The sequence below is a fragment of the Jaculus jaculus genome, chromosome 3, assembly GCF_020740685.1.
Source record: "Jaculus jaculus isolate mJacJac1 chromosome 3, mJacJac1.mat.Y.cur, whole genome shotgun sequence".
Classification (NCBI taxonomy): Eukaryota; Metazoa; Chordata; class Mammalia; order Rodentia; family Dipodidae; genus Jaculus; species Jaculus jaculus.
Window position 1 is genome coordinate 183,942,126 of NC_059104.1, and position 21,828 is coordinate 183,963,953.

At 50.3% G+C, this 21,828-nt stretch overlaps 1 protein-coding gene across 1 annotated transcript in view; it reads left to right on the forward strand.

Annotated features, from left to right (window-relative positions):
* Positions 1-21,828, forward strand: part of Nucb2 (nucleobindin 2) — a 51,097-nt gene that overhangs the window by 12,340 nt on the left and 16,929 nt on the right. Inside the window, exons 3-5 of the mRNA XM_045146353.1 lie at positions 10,930-11,070; positions 12,503-12,610; positions 18,283-18,409. Of these exons, the coding sequence (XP_045002288.1) occupies positions 10,930-11,070; positions 12,503-12,610; positions 18,283-18,409 (376 nt within the window). The remainder of the gene's footprint in view (positions 1-10,929; positions 11,071-12,502; positions 12,611-18,282; positions 18,410-21,828) is intronic.

Below are 21,828 nucleotides of genomic sequence, written 5' to 3' on the forward strand. Positions count from 1 at the left end.
TAGTTACCCCTTCTCCCTCCTCGTGACCCCTCCCTCCCCCATCATTCTCAGTCAGTTACCCCTTCTCCCTCCTCGTGACCCCTCCCTCCCCCATCATTCTCAGTCAGTTACCCCTTCTCCCTGCTCGTGACCCCTCCCTCCCCCATCACTCTCAGTCAGTTACCCCTTCTCCCTCCTCGTGACCCCTCCCTCCCCCATCACTCTCAGTCAGTTACCCCTTCTCCCTCCTCGTGACCCCTCCCTCCCCCATCATTCTCAGTCAGTTACCCCTTCTCCCTCCTCGTGACCCCTCCCTCCCCCATCATTCTCAGTCAGTTACCCCTTCTCCCTGCTCGTGACCCCTCCCTCCCCCATCACTCTCAGTCAGTTACCCCTTCTCCCTCCTCGTGACCCCTCCCTCCCCCATCACTCTCAGTTAGTTACCCCTTCTCCCTCCTCGTGACCCCTCCCTCCCCCATCACTCTCAGTTAGTTACCCCTTCTCCCTCCACGTGACCCCTCCCTCCCCCATCACTCTCAGTTAGTTACCCCTTCTCCCTCCTCGTGACCCCTCCCTCCCCCATCACTCTCAGTTAGTTACCCCTTCTCCCTCCACGTGACCCCTCCCTCCCCCATCACTCTCAGTCAGTTACCCCTTCTCCCTCCTCGTGACCCCTCCCTCCCCCATCATTCTCAGTCAGTTACCCCTTCTCCCTCCTCGTGACCCCTCCCTCCCCCATCATTCTCAGTCAGTTACCCCTTCTCCCTCCTCGTGACCCCTCCCTCCCCCATCATTCTCAGTCAGTTACCCCTTCTCCCTCCTCGTGACCCCTCCCTCCCCCATCATTCTCAGTCAGTTACCCCTTCTCCCTCCTCGTGACCCCTCCCTCCCCCATCATTCTCAGTCAGTTACCCCTTCTCCCTCCTCGTGACCCCTCCCTCCCCCATCATTCTCAGTCAGTTACCCCTTCTCCCTCCACGTGACCCCTCCCTCCCCCATTATTCTCAGTCAGTTACCCCTTCTCCCTCCTCGTGACCCCTCCCTCCCCCATCATTCTCAGTTAGTTACCCCTTCTCCCTCCACGTGACCCCTCCCTCCCCCATCACTCTCAGTCAGTTACCCCTTCTCCCTCCACGTGACCCCTCCCTCCCCCATCACTCTCAGTCAGTTACCCCTTCTCCCTCCTCGTGACCCCTCCCTCCCCCATCACTCTCAGTCAGTTACCCCTTCTCCCTCCTCGTGACCCCTCCCTCCCCCATCACTCTCAGTCAGTTACCCCTTCTCCCTCCACGTGACCCCTCCCTCCCCCATCACTCTCAGTCAGTTACCCCTTCTCCCTCCTCGTGACCCCTCCCTCCCCCATCACTCTCAGTTACCCCTTCTCCCTCCTCGTGACCCCTCCCTCCCCCATCATTCTCAGTCAGTTACCCCTTCTCCCTCCACGTGACCCCTCCCTCCCCCATCACTCTCAGTTAGTTACCCCTTCTCCCTCCTCGTGACCCCTCCCTCCCCCATCACTCTCAGTCAGTTACCCCTTCTCCCTCCTCGTGACCCCTCCCTCCCCCATCACTCTCAGTTAGTTACCCCTTCTCCCTCCACGTGACCCCTCCCTCCCCCATCACTCTCAGTTAGTTACCCCTTCTCCCTCCACGTGACCCCTCCCTCCCCCATCATTCTCAGTTAGTTACCCCTTCTCCCTCCACGTGACCCCTCCCTCCCCCATCACTCTCAGTTAGTTACCCCTTCTCCCTCCTCGTGACCCCTCCCTCCCCCATCACTCTCAGTTAGTTACCCCTTCTCCCTCCTCGTGACCCCTCCCTCCCCCATCACTCTCAGTCAGTTACCCCTTCTCCCTCCTCGTGACCCCTCCCTCCCCCATCACTCTCAGTTAGTTACCCCTTCTCCCTCCACGTGGCCCCTCCCTCCCCCATCACTCTCAGTTAGTTACCCCTTCTCCCTCCTCGTGACCCCTCCCTCCCCCATCACTCTCAGTTAGTTACCCCTTCTCCCTCCACGTGACCCCTCCCTCCCCCATCACTCTCAGTTAGTTACCCCTTCTCCCTCCTCGTGACCCCTCCCTCCCCCATCACTCTCAGTCAGTTACCCCTTCTCCCTCCACGTGACCCCTCCCTCCCCCATCACTCTCAGTCAGTTACCCCTTCTCCCTCCTCGTGACCCCTCCCTCCCCCATCACTCTCAGTCAGTTACCCCTTCTCCCTCCACGTGACCCCTCCCTCCCCCATCACTCTCAGTTAGTTACCCCTTCTCCCTCCTCGTGACCCCTCCCTCCCCCATCACTCTCAGTTACCCCTTCTCCCTCCACGTGACCCCTCCCTCCCCCATCATTCTCAGTTAGTTACCCCTTCTCCCTCCACGTGACCCCTCCCTCCCCCATCACTCTCAGTTAGTTACCCCTTCTCCCTCCACGTGACCCCTCCCTCCCCCATCACTCTCAGTTAGTTACCCCTTCTCCCTCCACGTGACCCCTCCCTCCCCCATCACTCTCAGTTAGTTACCCCTTCTCCCTCCTCGTGACCCCTCCCTCCCCATCACTCTCAGTTAGTTACCCCTTCTCCCTCCACGTGACCCCTCCCTCCCCCATCACTCTCAGTTAGTTACCCCTTCTCCCTCCACGTGACCCCTCCCTCCCCCATCACTCTCAGTTAGTTACCCCTTCTCCCTCCACGTGACCCCTCCCTCCCCCATCACTCTCAGTTAGTTACCCCTTCTCCCTCCACGTGACCCCTCCCTCCCCCATCACTCTCAGTTAGTTACCCCTTCTCCATCCTCGTGACCCCTCCCTCCCCCATCATTCTCAGTTAGTTACCCCTTCTCCCTCCACGTGACCCCTCCCTCCCCCATTATTCTCAGTCAGTTACCCCTTCTCCCTCCTCGTGACCCCTCCCTCCCCCATTATTCTCAGTTAGTTACCCCTTCTCCCTCCACGTGACCCCTCCCTCCCCCATCACTCTCAGTTAGTTACCCCTTCTCCCTCCACGTGACCCCTCCCTCCCCCATCATTCTCAGTTAGTTACCCCTTCTCCCTCCTCGTGACCCCTCCCTCCCCCATTATTCTCAGTTAGTTACCCCTTCTCCCTCCACGTGACCCCTCCCTCCCCCATCACTCTCAGTTACCCCTTCTCCCTCCTCGTGACCCCTCCCTCCCCCATTATTCTCAGTTAGTTACCCCTTCTCCCTCCTCGTGACCCCTCCCTCCCCCATCATTCTCAGTTAGTTACCCCTTCTCCCTCCTCGTGACCCCTCCCTCCCCCATTATTCTCAGTTAGTTACCCCTTCTCCCTCCTCGTGACCCCTCCCTCCCCCATCATTCTCAGTTAGTTACCCCTTCTCCCTCCACGTGACCCCTCCCTCCCCCATCATTCTCAGTTAGTTACCCCTTCTCCCTCCACGTGACCCCTCCCTCCCCCATCACTCACAGTTAGTTACCCCTTCTCCCTCCTCGTGACCCCTCCCTCCCCCATCATTCTCAGTTAGTTACCCCTTCTCCCTCCTCGTGACCCCTCCCTCCCCCATCACTCTCAGTTAGTTACCCCTTCTCCCTCCTCGTGACCCCTCCCTCCCCCATCACTCTCAGTTAGTTACCCCTTCTCCCTCCACGTGACCCCTCCCTCCCCCATCACTCTCAGTTAGTTACCCCTTCTCCCTCCACGTGACCCCTCCCTCCCCCATCACTCTCAGTTAGTTACCCCTTCTCCCTCCACGTGACCCCTCCCTCCCCCATCATTCTCAGTTAGTTACCCCTTCTCCCTCCACGTGACCCCTCCCTCCCCCATCACTCTCAGTTAGTTACCCCTTCTCCCTCCACGTGACCCCTCCCTCCCCCATCACTCTCAGTTAGTTACCCCTTCTCCCTCCACGTGACCCCTCCCTCCCCCATCACTCTCAGTTAGTTACCCCTTCTCCCTCCACGTGACCCCTCCCTCCCCCATCATTCTCAGTTAGTTACCCCTTCTCCCTCCTCGTGACCCCTCCCTCCCCCATCATTCTCAGTTAGTTACCCCTTCTCCCTCCACGTGACCCCTCCCTCCCCCATCACTCTCAGTTAGTTACCCCTTCTCCCTCCTCGTGACCCCTCCCTCCCCCATCACTCTCAGTTAGTTACCCCTTCTCCCTCCTCGTGACCCCTCCCTCCCCCATCATTCTCAGTTAGTTACCCCTTCTCCCTCCTCGTGACCCCTCCTTCCCCATCATTCTCAGTTAGTTACCCCTTCTCCCTCCACGTGACCCCTCCCTCCCCCATCACTCTCAGTTAGTTACCCCTTCTCCCTCCTCGTGACCCCTCCCTCCCCCATCACTCTCAGTTAGTTACCCCTTCTCCCTCCACGTGACCCCTCCCTCCCCCATCACTCTCAGTTAGTTACCCCTTCTCCCTCCACGTGACCCCTCCCTCCCCCATCACTCTCAGTTAGTTACCCCTTCTCCCTCCTCGTGACCCCTCCCTCCCCCATCATTCTCAGTTAGTTACCCCTTCTCCCTCCTCGTGACCCCTCCCTCCCCCATCATTCTCAGTTAGTTACCCCTTCTCCCTCCACGTGACCCCTCCCTCCCCCATCACTCTCAGTTAGTTACCCCTTCTCCCTCCACGTGACCCCTCCCTCCCCCATCACTCTCAGTTAGTTACCCCTTCTCCCTCCACGTGACCCCTCCCTCCCCCATCATTCTCAGTTAGTTACCCCTTCTCCCTCCTCGTGACCCCTCCCTCCCCCATCATTCTCAGTTAGTTACCCCTTCTCCCTCCTCGTGACCCCTCCCTCCCCCATCATTCTCAGTTAGTTACCCCTTCTCCCTCCACGTGACCCCTCCCTCCCCCATCACTCTCAGTTAGTTACCCCTTCTCCTCCACGTGACCCCTCCCTCCCCCATCACTCTCAGTTAGTTACCCCTTCTCCCTCCACGTGACCCCTCCCTCCCCCATCACTCTCAGTTAGTTACCCCTTCTCCCTCCACGTGACCCCTCCCTCCCCCATCACTCTCAGTTAGTTACCCCTTCTCCCTCCTCGTGACCCCTCCCTCCCCCATCACTCTCAGTTAGTTACCCCTTCTCCCTCCACGTGACCCCTCCCTCCCCCATCACTCTCAGTTAGTTACCCCTTCTCCCTCCACGTGACCCCTCCCTCCCCCATCACTCTCAGTTACCCCTTCTCCCTCCTCGTGACCCCTCCCTCCCCCATCACTCTCAGTTAGTTACCCCTTCTCCCTCCACGTGACCCCTCCCTCCCCCATCACTCTCAGTTAGTTACCCCTTCTCCCTCCTCGTGACCCCTCCCTCCCCCATCATTCTCAGTTAGTTACCCCTTCTCCCTCCACGTGACCCCTCCCTCCCCCATCACTCTCAGTTAGTTACCCCTTCTCCCTCCACGTGACCCCTCCCTCCCCCATCACTCTCAGTTAGTTACCCCTTCTCCCTCCACGTGACCCCTCCCTCCCCCTTCACTCTCAGTTAGTTACCCCTTCTCCCTCCACGTGACCCCTCCCTCCCCCATCACTCTCAGTTAGTTACCCCTTCTCCCTCCTCGTGACCCCTCCCTCCCCCATCACTCTCAGTTAGTTACCCCTTCTCCCTCCACGTGACCCCTCCCTCCCCCATCACTCTCAGTTAGTTACCCCTTCTCCCTCCACGTGACCCCTCCCTCCCCCATCACTCTCAGTTAGTTACCCCTTCTCCCTCCTCGTGACCCCTCCCTCCCCCATCATTCTCAGTTAGTTACCCCTTCTCCCTCCTCGTGACCCCTCCCTCCCCCATCATTCTCAGTCAGTTACCCCTTCTCCCTCCTCGTGACCCCTCCCTCCCCCATCATTCTCAGTTAGTTACCCCTTCTCCCTCCACGTGACCCCTCCCTCCCCCATCACTCTCAGTTAGTTACCCCTTCTCCCTCCACGTGACCCCTCCCTCCCCCATCACTCTCAGTCAGTTACCCCTTCTCCCTCCACGTGACCCCTCCCTCCCCCATCACTCTCAGTCAGTTACCCCTTCTCCCTCCTCGTGACCCCTCCCTCCCCCATCATTCTCAGTTAGTTACCCCTTCTCCCTCCTCGTGACCCCTCCCTCCCCCATCATTCTCAGTTAGTTACCCCTTCTCCCTCCACGTGACCCCTCCCTCCCCCATCACTCTCAGTTAGTTACCCCTTGTCCCTCCTCGTGACCCCTCCCTCCCCCATCACTCTCAGTTAGTTACCCCTTCTCCCTCCACGTGACCCCTCCCTCCCCCATCACTCTCAGTTAGTTACCCCTTCTCCCTCCACGTGACCCCTCCCTCCCCCATCATTCTCAGTCAGTTACCCCTTCTCCCTCCACGTGACCCCTCCCTCCCCCATCACTCTCAGTTAGTTACCCCTTCTCCCTCCACGTGACCCCTCCCTCCCCCATCATTCTCAGTCAGTTACCCCTTCTCCCTCCACGTGACCCCTCCCTCCCCCATCACTCTCAGTTAGTTACCCCTTCTCCCTCCACGTGACCCCTCCCTCCCCCATCATTCTCAGTTAGTTACCCCTTCTCCCTCCACGTGACCCCTCCCTCCCCCATCACTCTCAGTTAGTTACCCCTTCTCCCTCCACGTGACCCCTCCCTCCCCCATCATTCTCAGTCAGTTACCCCTTCTCCCTCCACGTGACCCCTCCCTCCCCCATCATTCTCAGTTAGTTACCCCTTCTCCCTCCACGTGACCCCTCCCTCCCCCATCACTCTCAGTTAGTTACCCCTTCTCCCTCCACGTGACCCCTCCCTCCCCCATCACTCTCAGTTAGTTACCCCTTCTCCCTCCACGTGACCCCTCCCTCCCCCATCATTCTCAGTTAGTTACCCCTTCTCCCTCCTCGTGACCCCTCCCTCCCCCATCATTCTCAGTTAGTTACCCCTTCTCCCTCCTCGTGACCCCTCCCTCCCCCATCATTCTCAGTTACCCCTTCTCCCTCCTCGTGACCCCTCCCTCCCCCATCACTCTCAGTTAGTTACCCCTTCTCCCTCCTCGTGACCCCTCCCTCCCCCATCATTCTCAGTCAGTTACCCCTTCTCCCTCCACGTGACCCCTCCCTCCCCCATCATTCTCAGTTAGTTACCCCTTCTCCCTCCACGTGACCCCTCCCTCCCCCATCACTCTCAGTTAGTTACCCCTTCTCCCTCCTCGTGACCCCTCCCTCCCCCATCATTCTCAGTTAGTTACCCCTTCTCCCTCCACGTGACCCCTCCCTCCCCCATCATTCTCAGTCAGTTACCCCTTCTCCCTCCACGTGACCCCTCCCTCCCCCATCATTCTCAGTTAGTTACCCCTTCTCCCTCCACGTGACCCCTCCCTCCCCCATCACTCTCAGTTAGTTACCCCTTCTCCCTCCTCGTGACCCCTCCCTCCCCCATCACTCTCAGTTAGTTACCCCTTCTCCCTCCTCGTGACCCCTCCCTCCCCCATCATTCTCAGTCAGTTACCCCTTCTCCCTCCACGTGACCCCTCCCTCCCCCATCACTCTCAGTTAGTTACCCCTTCTCCCTCCACGTGACCCCTCCCTCCCCCATCACTCTCAGTTAGTTACCCCTTCTCCCTCCACGTGACCCCTCCCTCCCCCATCACTCTCAGTCAGTTACCCCTTCTCCCTCCACGTGACCCCTCCCTCCCCCATCACTCTCAGTTAGTTACCCCTTCTCCCTCCATGTGACCCCTCCCTCCCCCATCACTCTCAGTCAGTTACCCCTTCTCCCTCCACGTGACCCCTCCCTCCCCCATCACTCTCAGTTAGTTACCCCTTCTCCCTCCTCGTGACCCCTCCCTCCCCCATCACTCTCAGTTAGTTACCCCTTCTCCCTCCACGTGACCCCTCCCTCCCCCATCATTCTCAGTCAGTTACCCCTTCTCCCTCCACGTGACCCCTCCCTCCCCCATCACTCTCAGTTAGTTACCCCTTCTCCCTCCTCGTGACCCCTCCCTCCCCCATCACTCTCAGTTAGTTACCCCTTCTCCCTCCTCGTGACCCCTCCCTCCCCCATCACTCTCAGTCAGTTACCCCTTCTCCCTCCTCGTGACCCCTCCCTCCCCCATCATTCTCAGTTAGTTACCCCTTCTCCCTCCTCGTGACCCCTCCCTCCCCCATCACTCTCAGTCAGTTACCCCTTCTCCCTCCTCGTGACCCCTCCCTCCCCCATCATTCTCAGTTAGTTACCCCTTCTCCCTCCACGTGACCCCTCCCTCCCCCATCACTCTCAGTTAGTTACCCCTTCTCCCTCCACGTGACCCCTCCCTCCCCCATCACTCTCAGTTAGTTACCCCTTCTCCCTCCACGTGACCCCTCCCTCCCCCATCACTCTCAGTTAGTTACCCCTTCTCCCTCCACGTGACCCCTCCCTCCCCCATCACTCTCAGTCAGTTACCCCTTCTCCCTCCACGTGACCCCTCCCTCCCCCATCACTCTCAGTTAGTTACCCCTTCTCCCTCCACGTGACCCCTCCCTCCCCCATCATTCTCAGTCAGTTACCCCTTCTCCCTCCACGTGACCCCTCCCTCCCCCATCACTCTCAGTTAGTTACCCCTTCTCCCTCCACGTGACCCCTCCCTCCCCCATCATTCTCAGTCAGTTACCCCTTCTCCCTCCACGTGACCCCTCCCTCCCCCATCACTCTCAGTCAGTTACCCCTTCTCCCTCCACGTGACCCCTCCCTCCCCCATCATTCTCAGTTAGTTACCCCTTCTCCCTCCACGTGACCCCTCCCTCCCCCATCACTCTCAGTTAGTTACCCCTTCTCCCTCCACGTGACCCCTCCCTCCCCCATCACTCTCAGTTAGTTACCCCTTCTCCCTCCACGTGACCCCTCCCTCCCCCATCATTCTCAGTTAGTTACCCCTTCTCCCTCCTCGTGACCCCTCCCTCCCCCATCATTCTCAGTTAGTTACCCCTTCTCCCTCCTCGTGACCCCTCCCTCCCCCATCATTCTCAGTTAGTTACCCCTTCTCCCTCCTCGTGACCCCTCCCTCCCCCATCATTCTCAGTCAGTTACCCCTTCTCCCTCCTCGTGACCCCTCCCTCCCCCATCACTCTCAGTTAGTTACCCCTTCTCCCTCCTCGTGACCCCTCCCTCCCCCATCATTCTCAGTCAGTTACCCCTTCTCCCTCCACGTGACCCCTCCCTCCCCCATCATTCTCAGTTAGTTACCCCTTCTCCCTCCACGTGACCCCTCCCTCCCCCATCACTCTCAGTTAGTTACCCCTTCTCCCTCCTCGTGACCCCTCCCTCCCCCATCACTCTCAGTTAGTTACCCCTTCTCCCTCCTCGTGACCCCTCCCTCCCCCATCATTCTCAGTCAGTTACCCCTTCTCCCTCCACGTGACCCCTCCCTCCCCCATCACTCTCAGTTAGTTACCCCTTCTCCCTCCACGTGACCCCTCCCTCCCCCATCACTCTCAGTTAGTTACCCCTTCTCCCTCCACGTGACCCCTCCCTCCCCCATCACTCTCAGTCAGTTACCCCTTCTCCCTCCACGTGACCCCTCCCTCCCCCATCACTCTCAGTTAGTTACCCCTTCTCCCTCCATGTGACCCCTCCCTCCCCCATCACTCTCAGTCAGTTACCCCTTCTCCCTCCACGTGACCCCTCCCTCCCCCATCACTCTCAGTTAGTTACCCCTTCTCCCTCCTCGTGACCCCTCCCTCCCCCATCACTCTCAGTTAGTTACCCCTTCTCCCTCCTCGTGACCCCTCCCTCCCCCATCACTCTCAGTTAGTTACCCCTTCTCCCTCCTCGTGACCCCTCCCTCCCCCATCACTCTCAGTCAGTTACCCCTTCTCCCTCCTCGTGACCCCTCCCTCCCCCATCATTCTCAGTTAGTTACCCCTTCTCCCTCCACGTGACCCCTCCCTCCCCCATCACTCTCAGTCAGTTACCCCTTCTCCCTCCACGTGACCCCTCCCTCCCCCATCACTCTCAGTTAGTTACCCCTTCTCCCTCCTCGTGACCCCTCCCTCCCCCATCACTCTCAGTCAGTTACCCGTTCTCCCTCCTCGTGACCCCTCCCTCCCCCATCATTCTCAGTTAGTTACCCCTTCTCCCTCCTCGTGACCCCTCCCTCCCCCATCACTCTCAGTTAGTTACCCCTTCTCCCTCCTCGTGACCCCTCCCTCCCCCATCACTCTCAGTTAGTTACCCCTTCTCCCTCCTCGTGACCCCTCCCTCCCCCATCACTCTCAGTTAGTTACCCCTTCTCCCTCCACGTGACCCCTCTCTCCCCCTTTGTAGTGTTGTCTTCTTCTTTTTTCTTTTGTTGTTTTATTGTAACTAGATCTCACTCTGTACCCGGATTGACCTTACTCTGTAGTCCAGGCTGGCCTTGATCTCATCGTAGTCTTTCTGCCTCTGCCTTCTTTCCTCGTATTCAGCTGCATAGCCCAGGCTGGCCTCAGGCTTATAGAAATCCTCATCCCAAGTGCTGGTATTATATGTGTAGGTTATCACATTGAGAGAGGTTCATTATGTCACCCAGGCTAGGCTAGCCTTGAGTTCATGATTTACCCCAGTGTTGGCCTCAGACTTGTGGCAGTCTTCCTGCTTCAGGCCCTGAGTGCTGGGATTACGGATGTGTGCCACAGTGCCAGCCCCCACTCCCCCCGAGTGCTGGGATTACAGATGTGTGCCACAATGACAGCTATTGTTTGTTTAGAGACAGGGCTTGTCTTGTAGCCCAGGTTAGCCTGGAATTTACAATCCTTCTGCGTCAGCCTCCTGAGTGCTAGGAATACAGGTATGTGTCAGCTATCCCCTGATGATTTTCTTTGGTGATTTATTTTAAGCATCAATTTTGGTGAGCTGTAATCTATCTTTACCCCTTTTTGAGATTTTTTTTGTATTAAACCACTTGGGATTGAATATGTTATTAACATGACATTGACAATGTACGTTTCTAGCTTTATACATGTTTTCAGGACTTGGCTATAATGCTTCCTTTATTTCAGATGAGGTGGAGGACCATCCCACCACAGTGCTGTTCTCTCCTGGCTTTGTGTGTGCTTACTGCTCTTGAAGCTGTGCCTATAGACGTGGATAAGACCAAGGTGCAAACCCAGCCTGTGGAAAGTGCAAAGATTGAGCCACCAGTAAGTGCCACAGATGACTTACAACTGTCAGTAAGTGAAGTGTATTGTGATTATAACCAGCGGAGGAGAATTGAAGCTAAAGGAAATTAAACAAAGTGAATTTATAACTAGATTAAGGATGGAAGGATTACCATTAAAATATTGCTGCCGGGCATGGTGGCGCACTCCTTTAATCCCACCCAGCCTTTGGGAGGCAAAGGTAGGAGGATCGCCATGAGTTTGAGGCCACCCTGAGACTCCATAGTGAATTCCAGGTCAGCCTGGGCTACAGCAGGACCCTACCTTGAAAAAAAAAAAAAAAGCTAATATTGATTGTTCAAAAAAAATGGACATTTAGGAACTATTTCTAAAATAGTATTGGACAAGACTTATGTGATTTTTTTTTTTTCAAGGTAGGGTCTCACTGTAGCCCCGGGTGACGTGGAACTCATTGTGTGGTCTCAGAGTGGCTTCACACTCACAGCGATCCTCCTACCTCTGCCTGCTGCTTGCTGGGATTAAAGGCGTGTACTCCCATGCCCAGCTGACTTGTGTGATTTTTAAAACTGACCAAGGTCAATTTAATGTAATTAGCAGTAGAAGAACTAATCACAACTCATTTCCAGTGTAGTGCTAACTAGCCAAGACAAGATATTTTGCTGTTTTCAAAGGAGAGATAACTGACAGTGGGGAGAAACCAATTAATATTATTTTTTATTTAATTTTAATTTTTTTTTGAAGTAGGGTCTTGCTCTAGCTCAGGCTGACCTGGAATTCACTATATAGTCTCAGGGTGGCCTTGAACTCACGGCAATCCTCCTACCTCTGCCTCCCAAGTGCTGGGATTAAAGGCGTGCTCCACACCTGGCTCCAATTAATATTATTATTATTTAAAAAAAATTTTTTGTTTATTTTTATTTATTTGAGAGCAACAGACAGAGAGAAAGAGACAGAGAGAGAGAGAGAATGGGCACGCCAGGGCCTCCAACCCCAGTAAATGAACTCCAAATGCGTGCGCCCCCTTGTGCATCTGGCTAATGTGGGTCCTGGGGAATTGAGCCTCGAACCTGGGTCCTTAGGCTTCACAGGCAAGTGCTTAACCGCTAAGCCGCCTCTCCAGCCCCCCCCATTAATATTATTGGTCAAGATTTTTTGTTTTGGAAGTGCTGGAGATTGAACCCAGAGCCTTGAGCATGCCAGGCAAGCACTGTACCTTCCACTGACCTATATCTCTAACCCCAAATCTTCATTTTCTAAACCATATAGCAAATTTATCTTTATTTTATAATTAAACATGATGTGACTCCTGATTCAAAACTCCCTATTGACTATTGAAACGAAGCAGATTCTGTATCATGTCATTTTACTAGAAGTTGTTTTTCAAGATTCAGGTCTTTATAGTCAGACCAGGATAAACTATCTGAACTAACCCTATTTGTTTCTTAATTTGAAGGACACTGGACTTTATTATGATGAATACCTCAAGGAGGTCATTGATGTTCTGGAAACAGACAAACATTTCAGAGAAAAGCTCCAGAAAGCAGACATAGAGGAAATAAAGGTAAATGAATTCAGTGACTGTCACTTAACGGACACGTGAGTATGCAAGTCATTGAGCTTACCACTGGAGAATAAAGAGGAGACTGTGGGGCAGTCCTATCCAGAAAGACTGGATGAATGGCACCACCTTGTGCCGCTGGCTTTGTGTGGGCACTGGAGAATCAAGCCTAGATCCTTTGGCTTTGCAGGCATTTGCCTTACCCACTAAGCCATCTTCCCAGTCTCAAACAGTTCCTGATAAGGAAAGGAACTTTCAACTGGGCTTGGTGGCTCATGCCTGTAATCCCAGTACTTGGGAAGTTGAGGCAGGAGGGCTGGTCAGCCTTGGTTACGTAGTGAGATAGTGAGATGCTGGCTCAAAAGAAAGGGGGAAAAAAAAGGAAAGGACGCTATTACAATTTAACAGGAGTGCTTGGGGGATGGTTTAGCAGGTAAGAGTGCGTGCTGTGCACCTACATAAAAACCTGGGAATGGCTGTGCATGCCAGCCCAAGCACCGCAGGAGGCTGAAAACCTGGGTGCTCCAGAACTCAGAGAGACTTTCTCTTAGGGGAATAAGAAGTAAGGCCGAAGAGCAGCAGAGGAGGACACCTGACATCTTCCTCTGGTCTCCGTGTGGTGCACACAGAGCATGCACATTGGCACACATGTGCATATGACACATGCAGAGACGTGGCATGAATGACTCTTTTAAAGCCTTTCATTATAAGCTGGAGAGCTGGCTTAGTGGGTTTAGGCTTTGCCTGCAAAGGCTAATGACCTCAGGGTGACCAGGGTTCAATTCCCCAGAACCCATGTAAAGCTGGATGCATAAAGTGGTGTGTGTATCTGGAGTTTGTTTGCAGCAGTTACAGGCCCTGGTGTGCCCATTCTCTCTCTCTCTTTCTCTCTGTCTCTTTGTGTTGGAAATAAATAGAGAAAGAAAGGAAGAAAGAAAAAAGCCTCAGCTGGGCGTGATGGTGCACACCTTTAATCCCAGTCGAGGTAGGAAGATTGCCATGAGTTCAAGGCCACCTGAGACTACATACTACATAGTGAGTTCCAGGTCAGCCTAGGCTAGAGTGAGACCCTACCTCAAAAAAAAAAAAAAAAAAAAAAGCCTTTATTGAAGGGAAATGAATCAGTTATTGTTTTTTGATATGGTCTCAGGTAGCCCTGGCTAGCCTAGAAATCACTGTCTATCCAAGGATGACTGTTCTTTCACTTTTTAAAAATCATTATTTTTAGAGAGAGGGAGAGAGAATTGGTATGCCATGGCCTGCAGTTGAACTTCAGATGCTTGCGCCACCTAGTGGGCATCTACAGTCTTGTACTTGCCTCATCTTTGTGCGTCTGGCTTACATGGGATCTGGAGAGTTGAACATGGTTTTTTAGGCTTTGCAGACAGGCTCCTTAACCACTAAGCCATCTCTCCAGCCATCCAAGGATGACTTTGAACTCAATTCTTTAGCCTTCCTCCACCTACCAAGCTCTGGGATGATAGGGGTGTGCTTCCATGCCTGACTTATGTGATGCTAAGGGCTGAGCCCAGCACTCTGCCACCCGGCTCCCTCCCCAGTCACTTGGCTTCATCATAGACTTTAAAAAATTCCAGTTTGCCAGACACTGTCTGTCATCCTACTACTTGGGAGGCAGAGGTAAGAGGATTGCTATGAGTTAGAGGCCACCCTGAGACTACATAGTGAATTTTAGGTCAGCCTGGGCTAAAGCAAGACCCTACCTCAAAATGAAATTCCAATTTTGCCAGATATGGTGGCGTACGCCTTTAATCCCAGCACTTGGGAGGCAGAGGTAGGAGGATCGCCATGAGTTCAAGGCCACCCTGAGACTACATAGTGAATTACAGATCAGCCTGGGCTAGAGCGAGACTCTACCTCAAAAAACAAAAACAATACAAAACAAAACCAAACAAAATCCAGTTTAAAATATTTCATGGGGTTCTGGAGAAATGGCTTAGTGATTAAGGCCTGTGAAGCCTAAGGACTCAGGTTTGATTCCCTAGTGCCCATGTAAGCCAGATGCACAAGGTGGCACATGTGTCTGGAGTTTATTTGCAGTGACTGAAGGCCCTGACATGCCCATTCTCTCTTTCTCTTTCTCCCCATCTCTCTTTGTCTCTAATAAATAAACTAATCTTCAAAAAATAAAATGTATTTAAATAATTTTGTTTAAACAGGGTGTGGCGGCACATGCCCTTGATCCTAGCATTCAGGAGGCAGAGGTAGGAGGATCGCCATGAGATCAAGGCCACCCTGAGACTTCATAGTGAATTCTAGGTCAGCCTGGGCTAGTGAGACCTTACCTCAAAAAAATAAAAAAAGAAATTGTCAAGATATAATTCATATAAGTTTCATCCTCTTGAAACATATATTTCAATGTTCTTAATTTATTCACAGTCAAACAATTATTCTATAATGTAATTTTGGAAGCCTTTTATTGTCCTCCACAAAAACCCTGGGTCTCTTAAGCAATTACTTATAATTTCTTCTCTCTTTAGACAGTTATACATTCACTGGGACCTTTTTGTAACTGGAATCATATGATAGGTAGTTTTTGTGTCTGGCTTCTTATTAGTGTAATGTTATTAGGGTTCCACTGTGTTGTAGTGTTAGGATTTCATTGCTTTTTATAAATTAATTTTATGCACAGTATATGCATAGAACCATTGTATGTACATATGGTTATAGTTTGTGAGTCACACACCTGGGGATCTAATGAACTTTGGATAAAAATGCTAAAAAAAAAAAAAAATCTGAAGCCAGACGTGGTAGTGCACGCCTTTAATTCCAGAACTGGAGATGCAGAGGTAGGAGGATCGTTGTGAGATCTAAGCCAGTCTGGGACAATAGAGTAAGTTCCAGGTCAGCATGGCTTAGAGTGAGACCCTGCCTCAAAAAAACGCATCTGTGCTGCCTGCGTACAGACATTTTTCTTGTCCTTGTCCCCTAGATGACAGTAACAACTATGTACGGAGTTTCTGTGTGATACTTGTGTTGAGTTATGAATAATCTGAAGGCGATTTAACACATAGGGGATAAATAGATAAATGTCGAAATAGATGGGTCAAGAAAAAAGGCAAAAACAATATCAGAAATAAAATATAGTCAAAGTTACAATAAGAAATATAAAAGGAATACACAGGAGAATGTAAGCAATGATATTCCAGTCTGACCATTTAGAAACTCATGAAATGGGCACAGTTCTGGAAAGGCACAGATTACCAAAATTTAGACAAAAGTATGTGAAAATGTTATAGTCCTTTTATATTAAAAAGTGAGTCTGGAGCCAGGGGTGGTGGCGCACACCTTTAATCCCAGCACTCGGGAGGCAGAGGTAGGAGGATTGCCGTGAGTTCAAGGCTACCCTGAAACTTCATAATGAATTCCAGGTCAGCTTTAGCTAGAGTAAAACCCTACCTCGAAAAACAAAAACAAACAAAAAACAAAACAAAACAAAACAAAAAACCCAAACCCCAAAAAACAAAAACCTATTTTTAAACTTTTTTTATAGAGACATGGCTTCACTCTAGCCCAGGCTGACCTAGAACTCATTCTTTTTTTTTTTGTTGTTTTTTTTGACCTTGAACTCACTATGTAGTTAGGATGACCCTGAACTCATCCTCCTAAACTTCATCCCCAGGCATGCTTCCTATGCCCAGCTGAAGTGAATCTCTTGAAAGAACTACTTTTTTTTTTCTTTTTGAAGTAGGGTCTGATTCTAGCTCAGGGTGACCTGGAATTCACTATGTAGTCTCATGGTGGCCTTGAACTCATGGTGATCCTCCTGTCTCTGCCTACTGAGTACTGGGATTAAAGGCGTGCACCACCATGCCTGGCAAAGAAATACTTTAAAAAAGAATATTTTATTTATTATTTGCAGAGAAAGAGACAATGAGAATGGGTGTGTCAGGGCCTCTAGTCACTGCAAATGAACTCCAGATGCGTGTACCACTTTGTGCATCTGGCTTTATGTGGGTACTGGGGAATTGAACCCAAGTCATTGGGCATTGCAGGCAAGCACCTTAACCACTGAGCCATCTCTCTAGCCCATTGAAAGCAATGCTTTTAAAGACATTATTTATTTATTTACATGTATGTATGGGTGTACCAGGTTCTTTTGCCTCTTTAAATGAATACCAGATGTATGTGCCACTCTGTATCTGGCTTTACATGGTGCTGTGGAAGTGGACCCAGGCCAGCAACCTTTGCAAGTAAGTGCCTTTTACCTCTGAGCCATGCCCCAGCCCCAGAAATACTTTAAAGTATTTTTTCTTTTCAAGGTAGGGTCTTGCTCTAGCCCAGGCTGACTTGGAATTCACTATGTAGTCTCAGAGTGATCTCACTCATGGCAATCCTCCTATCTCTACCTTCTGAGTTCTGGGATTAAAGGCATGTGCCACCACGCCAGGCTAGTATTTTATTTTTATTTATTTATATGGCAGAAGGGGGTGTGGGGGAGAGAGAATGGGCACGCCAGGCCTCCAGCCACTGCCAACAAACTCTAGATGCATGTGCTACCTTTGCATCTGACTAATGTGGGTCCTGGGGAATCAAACCTGGGTCCTTTTGTTTTGCAAGCAAATTTCCTTTAACGGCTAAGCCATCCCTCTAGTCCCTAGTATTTAAAAAAAAAATTTTTTTTTTTTTGAGAGAGAGAGAGAGAGAGAAAGGGAGGGAGGGAGGGAGGGGGGGAGAGAGAGAGAGAGAGAGAGAGAGAGAGAGAGGGAGGGAGGGAGGGGGGGGAGCACCAGGGCCTCATCCAGTGCAATTGAACTCCAGATGCTTGTGCTACCTAGTGGGCACGTGCGACCTTGTGCTTGCCTCACTTTTCTGTATCTGCTTTATGTGGGATCTGGAGAGTCAAATGCAGGCCCTTAGGTTTTTCAAGCAAGTGCCTTAACTGGTAAGCTATCTGTCCAGCCCCCAGAAATACTTTAAAAAATATTTTAAAACATCTTTTTGTTTATTTTTACTTATTTAGAAGCAACAGAGAAAGAGGCAGATAGATAGAGAGAATGGGCGCGCCAGGGCCTCCAGCACTGCAAACGAACTCCAGATGCGTGTGCCGCCTGTGCATCTGGCTTACGTGGGTGCTGGGGAATCGAGCCTCAAACTGGGGTCATTAGACTTCACAGGCAAGCACTTAACCACTAAGCTATTTCTCCAGCCCCTGAAAAGTATTTTCTTTATTTATTTGCAAGGAGACAGAGATAGAGGAGAGAGACTCACAGAATGGGCCCCCCAGGGCCTCTAGCTGCTGCAAACAAACTCCAGGCGCATGCACCACTTTGTGCATGTAGCATTTATGTAGGTACTGGGGAATCGAACTGGGGTCTTTAGGCATTGTAAGCAGCACCTTAATTGCTGAGCCATCTTTCCAGCCTACATTTTTTTTTTTTTTTGGCATGAGGGGAACATCTGTGAGGTAGCCCAAGCTAACCTGGAACTCACTCTGTAGTCCAGGCTGGCCTTGAACTCACAGCAGTCCTCCTACCTGTGCCTCGTGAATGTTGAGATTAAACACATGTGCCACCACAGCCAGAGAAATATGTTTTACAATGTCAAATTTATCTCAGTCAAACTATCAGTAACTTAGTATGATACTATTTTAGTGTCATATCTAGTCTAAAAATGGAAGGTAATAGGTCAAACTAATTTCTGAATTTTGTTAACAGAGTGGGAGGCTAAGCAAAGAGCTGGACTTGGTGAGTCACCATGTGAGGACAAAGCTTGATGAACTGAAAAGACAAGAAGTAGGAAGATTAAGAATGCTGATCAAAGCTAAGCTGGATTCCCTTCAAGGTGGGTGCTGAACGCAGGGGAGGAAAGTTTCAAGATTTGGTTGCTGAGGTCAGTTGGTATTAAATGAGCATGCTTTTGTTTTTGTGGTTTTTTCCCCCCAAAATTTTATGTGTTGGCTTGGCTTCTCTTAACTCTTAAAATATATCTTAATTTTTTTTTTTTTTTTTCGAGGTAGGGTCTCAGGCTGACCTGGAATTCACTCTGTAGTCTCAGGGTGGCCTTAAACTCTCGGCGATCTTCCTACCTCTGCCTCCTGAGTGCTGGGATTAAAGGTGTGCACCACCACGCCTGGTTTAGCTTAATTTTTTGAATACTTAATGTGACTGCATCATTTAAAAATCAAAATGGGGAGAGGCTGGAAAGATGTCTCAGCAGTTAAGATGCTTGCCTGCAAAGGCTAAAGATTCGGGTTCAATTCCCCAGTGACCTCAAAAAACCAAAAAGAAATAAATTAATTAGGGCTAGGGAGATTGCTCATTGCATAAAGGCATTTGCTTGCAAAGTCTGTCAGTTTATGTTCAATTCCCCAATCCCCATGTAAAACTAGATGCACAAAGTGATCTGTGTCTAGAGTTCATTTGCAGTGGCAGGAGGTTCTGGTGTGCTAATACTTTTTCTCTCCCAGATAAGTAAGTAAAAACAAATTTTAAAAATAAATTACCTGGGTGTGGTGGCGCACGCCTTTAATCCCAGCACTTGGGAGGCAGGGGTGGGAGGATTGCCATGAGTTCGAGGCCAACCTGAGACTCCAGAGTGAATTCCAGGTCAGCCTGGGCTAGAGTGAGACCCTACCTCGAAAAACCAAAAAATAAGTAATCATAATAAGTAATGTTTTTGTGTCTCAAAAAAAAAGAGGAATGTAGAGATGGTTCAGTGGTTAGGGTGCTTCCTGCAAAACCTAACTACCCGGGTTTGATTTCCCCGTACCCATGTATAAAGCCAGATGCACAAACTGGTATATGCATCTGGAGTTTGTTTGCAGTAGCTACAGGTCCTGGCACACCTGTTTTTTTTTTTTTTTTCTCTTCTCTCTCTTTCTCCTTGGAAATAAATAAGTAAAATTAAAAAAAAATTGGATACAGCGTGGTGGCTCATGCTTTTAATCTCAGCAGTCAGGAAGCAGAGATAGGAGGATTGTCATGAGTTCGAGGCCAGCCTAAGACTACATAGTGAATTTCAGGTCATCCTGGGCTATAGCGAGATACTACTTTGAAAATACAAGAGAGGGCTGGAGAGATGGCTTAGCGATTAAGGCATTTGCCTGCAAAGCCTAAGGATCCAGGTTCTATTCTCCAGGTCCCATATAAATGAGATGCACAATGTGGCACATGCATCTGGAGTTCGTTTGCAATGCCTAGAGGCCCTGGCGTGCCCATTCTCTCTCTCTCTCTCTCTCTGTCTCTGATAAATAAATAAATAAAAATAAATCTTAAAAAAAATTAAAAAACGAGAGAGCGAGAGATTGAACATTATAAATGTGTAGTTCTTCCTAGTTAATTTGGAACTCACTCAGTAGCCCAGTTTGGCTTTGAACTAATGACAATTCTCTGACTTCAGCTTTCCAAATTCTGGGATTTAAAGGCTTGTGTTACCTCTGTTGGCATCCTAGGTTTTTTTTTTTTTTTTCGTTTTTTTCATCAAAGCAGCAAGAAATTTTATTAGAGGGCAAGGAAAACTACAGAAAGCTGGGGTGGGGAATATGCTGTTAGAGTGCAAGGGGCTCCGTGGGCTACATTGTACAGGACCCTGCTTGTTAATTTATTAATTTAATATGACCCAAATTAAAACGTAAACTTTTTTTTTGTACTAGCTAAATTACTTTTAAAGTTATTATGAAAAAAAGAGAAAGAAGCAAGAAAAGATGAGTGTGTCTGGATAAGAATAATGAAGAAGGATTACTTACTAATTTTTAATATTAAGTATTAAGATATGTTCTTAAGCTTTGCCATTAAAACTGTATGCTTTTGGAATGTAAGTAGAAAGACCAATGGACCAATGGAGGGCTGGTGAAATGGCTTAGCCGTTAAAGCCTAAAGACCCAAGTTTGATTTCCCAGTACCCATGTAAGCCAGCATCTGGAGATCATTTCCCGTGGCTGGAGGCCCTGGCACAGTCATTCCCTCTCTCTCTAAGATAAAATAAAATAACAAAATAAAATAAACAAGTGGAACAGAATAGAAATTCTAGAAGTACAGTTAGATACAGAGGGAATTTAGTTTAAAATACAGGTGGTAGCTCATGATTGTGTAGATTTTTAGATGGTGTTGGTACATCTGGCTAGCCAGGTGGAAAAAAGGCTGAGCATGTGTGCAGTTAGTTCCATACCTTTGATGCTGCATTAGAATAAATATGCTAATGAAGACAGGAAATGAAGTCATGAGAGAAGCTGTGACAACCTAAGTTATTTTCTCTATTGTTGTGGAATAGCTTTTCTCATGAGTCAGCAGGGACAGACAGTGTGAGACCCGCCAGGCTGACTCTTGTGTTTTCGTGATATACCCCATAGGTGGGCTATTTGGGAAGTTGATTATTATAAATACCAGCACATTTAATTTTGGCGGAATAGTTTTTTCAAACTTTTTATTGTTAATTTTCTTTCTTTTAAAAAATATTTTATTTATTCATTTATTTACTTATTTATTAGAGAGAGAGAGAGGGAGAGAGAGAGGGAGGGAGAGAGGGAGGGAGGGAGGGGCGGAGAGAGAATGGGTTTCCCAGGGTCTGTAGTCACTGCAAACAAACTCCAGACATATGCACCACCTTGTGCATCTGGCTTACATGGGTCCTGGGAAATTGAACCTGGGTTCTTTGGCTTCACAGGCAAGCGCCTTAACCTCTAAGCTATTTCTCCAGCCCCAGTTAATTTTCATATATATACATAATTTTTTTTTTTGGCTTTTCTAGGTAGGGCCTCACTCTAACTCAGGCTGACCTGGAATTCACTGTGTAATCTCAGGGTGGCCTCGAACTCATGGTGATCCTCCTGCCTCTGCCCCCCAAGTCCTGGGATTAAAGGTGTGTGCCAGCACACCTGGCTTATATATATAATGTTTTGTTTGTTTTTGTTTTGTTTTTTGAGGTAGGGCCTCACTCTAGTCCAGGCTGATCTGGAATTCACTATGTAGTCTCAGGGTGGCTTCAAAGTCATGATGATCTTCCTACCTCTGCCTCCTGCCTCCTGAGTACTGGGATTAAAGGTGTGTGCCACCATGCCCGGCCTTTTAAAATATTTTTAACTTTTAATTAATTAATTAATTTGAGAGAGAGAGAGAGAGAGAGAAAGAGAATGGGCACTCCCGGGCCTCTAGCCACTGCAAATGAACTCCAGATGCATCTGGCTTATGTGGCTACTGGGGAATCAAACATGGGTCCTTCAGGGCTTTGCAGGCAAGAGCCTTAACCACTGAGCCAACTCTGCA